Source organism: Aplysia californica, unplaced genomic scaffold (assembly GCF_000002075.1).
Source record: "Aplysia californica isolate F4 #8 unplaced genomic scaffold, AplCal3.0 scaffold00116, whole genome shotgun sequence".
Taxonomy (NCBI): Eukaryota; Metazoa; Mollusca; class Gastropoda; order Aplysiida; family Aplysiidae; genus Aplysia; species Aplysia californica.
Genome location: NW_004797386.1, coordinates 951,504 through 954,526, shown reverse-complemented (window position 1 = coordinate 954,526; position 3,023 = coordinate 951,504). Strand labels below are relative to the sequence as shown.

Genomic DNA, 3,023 nt, shown 5'->3' with positions numbered 1-3,023 from the left:
GTGGGGGGGGGGGGGGGATGGGGGTGACGGTGGAGTCATCTAGGGAAGAAATAAGTTACACATTCCTGTCCCCGTCGTTTTATGCCAAAAAATTCTGAAATTCGGCAAACTGAGGCCAAAAATGTGAAATTTTGCAATTCTGTTTTTGTTTTTTTTAAAACAAAGAATGATAAACGAAAATGATGAAAAATTATGCGAAAAAAATATCAAATTTGGCTAAATTATGCGGGGTGCATTAAACCACGGTGACAGATATTCGAATGGCTCTGCCGCGGTTCAAATAGTAAGGTGGAACTTCGATGTGAAGCGTATGGACCACGAGAATACACCCAACTCAAGGGTGGCGTCGGTTAGTGCTGGGCGGCTAGGTTCCCGATTGTGGAAAGCTAGGAATCGTAGGAATCGACTCCAAACCCAGTTAATTACTTTCTAATGATGTGATTTCTTCCATTGGTTACTTAATTGGCTCCAAACATCTCCAGGATTTAGGATAACCTTTATTTCGGAACACTACAAAGTATCAATTTTTATTTTTCAAACGTAAATTCTTTAAAAAAGAAGAAGATCCTTCGGTATTCATAAAAAGGAGGCCATACTTTTCTTCCGTAGCATTAATCGTGGTAAGCAGTTCCGGAATCGATTCGTCGCCCAGCTCTAGCGTCGGTGGCCCAGTGGTTAGGCTACCGGACTCGTAATCGTGAGGTTGCGGGTTCGGGGGTTCGAGCCGCGGGCCCGACGTTGTGTCCTTGGGAAAGACACTTTACACGAATTTTCCTCACTTCACCTAGGTGGGAATGGGTACCTGGCCATAGACAGCGAAAGATTTTGTCAGTATGTTAGTGTTTTAGCGCCTATAAATGGCTGCTTGCACTGCGTGCTTCCCAGGAAGTTGAGGTTGTTTCAGAATGCTCTCAGGTCTGCTGGGGAAATAGTACATGTATAGATTGTGAAGCGCATAGAGTTTGCTGTTGAGCGGGGATTTGCGCTATACAAATGCTATCTATTATCTATTATTAAGGGAAAAACGCCAGTATCATTAACTATGATCGAGAACCTGCAGCACATTCCACCCTCCCGTTCATTTGACTTAAATTGAATCAAACGATGCGTAGCACAGTGAACCAAAAATAAATTAGATAACGGCTAAAACAGCACCTGAACATGGATGGCTGGTGCCTCTATAAATAAATCATTGATGTTCAATTAGATTACAGGACCTAAGATATCATAATTAATATGATCCAACCCCCACCACCTGAGGGCACGACAAAAAAACACCAACAGTGACCAAAGAGTTGTACATGTACTGACGTTAAATGCATAATACTAATAGTGCATCACCCCCCCCCCCCCCCCGCCTTTTTAAAAATAAAAATTATGCAGACGTGACAGTTATCTCAAAACAACAACAACAACAACAACAACAAAAGCAACAACAACAACAGCAACAACAACAACAACAAAAAGGCACGTACGTTTCACGTTGGTCCGCCTGTACGAATCAACAAAGTAAGAAGGCTATCTATAGATTCCAAGTTTTCAGCAATTATTGTTGCTGAACTAGAATTCGGATTTTATATTCAGTTAGTTGCGCTCTCCCTTCTACACGCCTTAATATTTCTGTCCCCGCGGTTTTGTGCACAAAAAAAATAAATCTGAAATTATGCAAACTGAGCCCCAAATATGTGAAATTGTGCGATTCTGTTAATTTTAACAAATAAATGATGATAAAGGAAAATAATCAGAAATGATGCCCCCCCCCCCTTTTCTCCCCGAAAAAAAAACAAAAAACTTTTGCTAAATTATGCGGGGTGCATAAATCCCCGAGGACAGTTATTTTTTCATCTTCATGTTGGAGGAGCTTCTGCATGAGTAAGAACAATGAAGGACAGCGGACAAAGCCAAGACTGTCCCTGGGGTTTTATGCACCCCGCATAATTTAGCAAAATTGATGACTTTTTCGCATAATCTCTGATTATTTCCCTTTATCACTCTTTGTTAAAATTAACAGAAGCGCATAATAATTTCATATTTTGAGCTCAGTTTGGATTATTTCAGATTTTTTTTTTCATAAAACAGCGGGGACAGCCAAGACACGGAATAACATCACACGCGACTAGCCCAGGATAGGGAAAGATGGAAAATGTTTATTCGTATATATATCCTGATCCAGGATGAGATTGAGAAAGGCAATGATGACGACGATGATGCGTTCTCCCTTCACTCTATGACGTCATCAGCTTTCAGAAGAGGCGGCTGGTCATCATCAGACGTGACGACAAGTTTTCCCGCCTTCTCGCCGTCGTAGAGCGCCGCAAGGGCTTCTGGGAGTTGGCGGAAGCCGCTGTACTCGGTGTGCTGGTACCTCAGCTTGCCCTGACACGGTAACGTCACACACAGTCAACAGTGCAACAGTTCGTGAACATTCAACAATTTAAGGCCGAAAACACTCACATAGACACACAGATACACACCCACACAAATACACAGACACACAAACACTCACACACAGACACACACACACATACACACATATAGACACACACATACACACATATGCACACACACATACACACACATACACACTCACACGCACAGACATACACACAGACACACTCAAAGACAGACAGACACACACACACACACACACACACACACACACACACACACCTGGTGTACCCACTCCAGAAGTCTAGCCTCAGCCTCGCAGAACCTGTGAGCGAAGTCAAAGACAGTATGTGTAGACACACACACACACACACACACACACACACACACACACACACACACACACACACACACACACACACACACACCTGGTGTACCCAGTCCAGAAGTCTAGCCTCAGCCTCTGCGAACCTGTGAGCGAAGTCAAAGACAGTATGTGTAGACACCCGTCTCTTGATCAGCGACACCAGACGGTACGGGTCTGGCTTGTACTCTGTGGGCAAAGTCCAACAACCAGAGATTGCAACAGGGCGGTAGTTATAATGTCACATTTAGAATTTGCTCCCTTTTAAGGG

The 3,023-nt window shown here is 43.4% G+C and overlaps 1 protein-coding gene across 1 annotated transcript in view; it reads right to left on the bottom strand.

The window, feature by feature from the left end:
• Positions 1–2,127: 2,127 nt before the first annotated feature.
• LOC101861654 (prostaglandin reductase 1) overlaps positions 2,128–3,023 on the bottom strand; it is a gene marked incomplete in the record, with an annotated part of 12,176 nt that continues 11,280 nt past the window's right edge. The window contains 2 exon segments of the mRNA XM_035969101.1: positions 2,128–2,376; positions 2,817–2,941. Coding sequence (XP_035824994.1) covers positions 2,221–2,376; positions 2,817–2,941 — 281 coding nt within the window.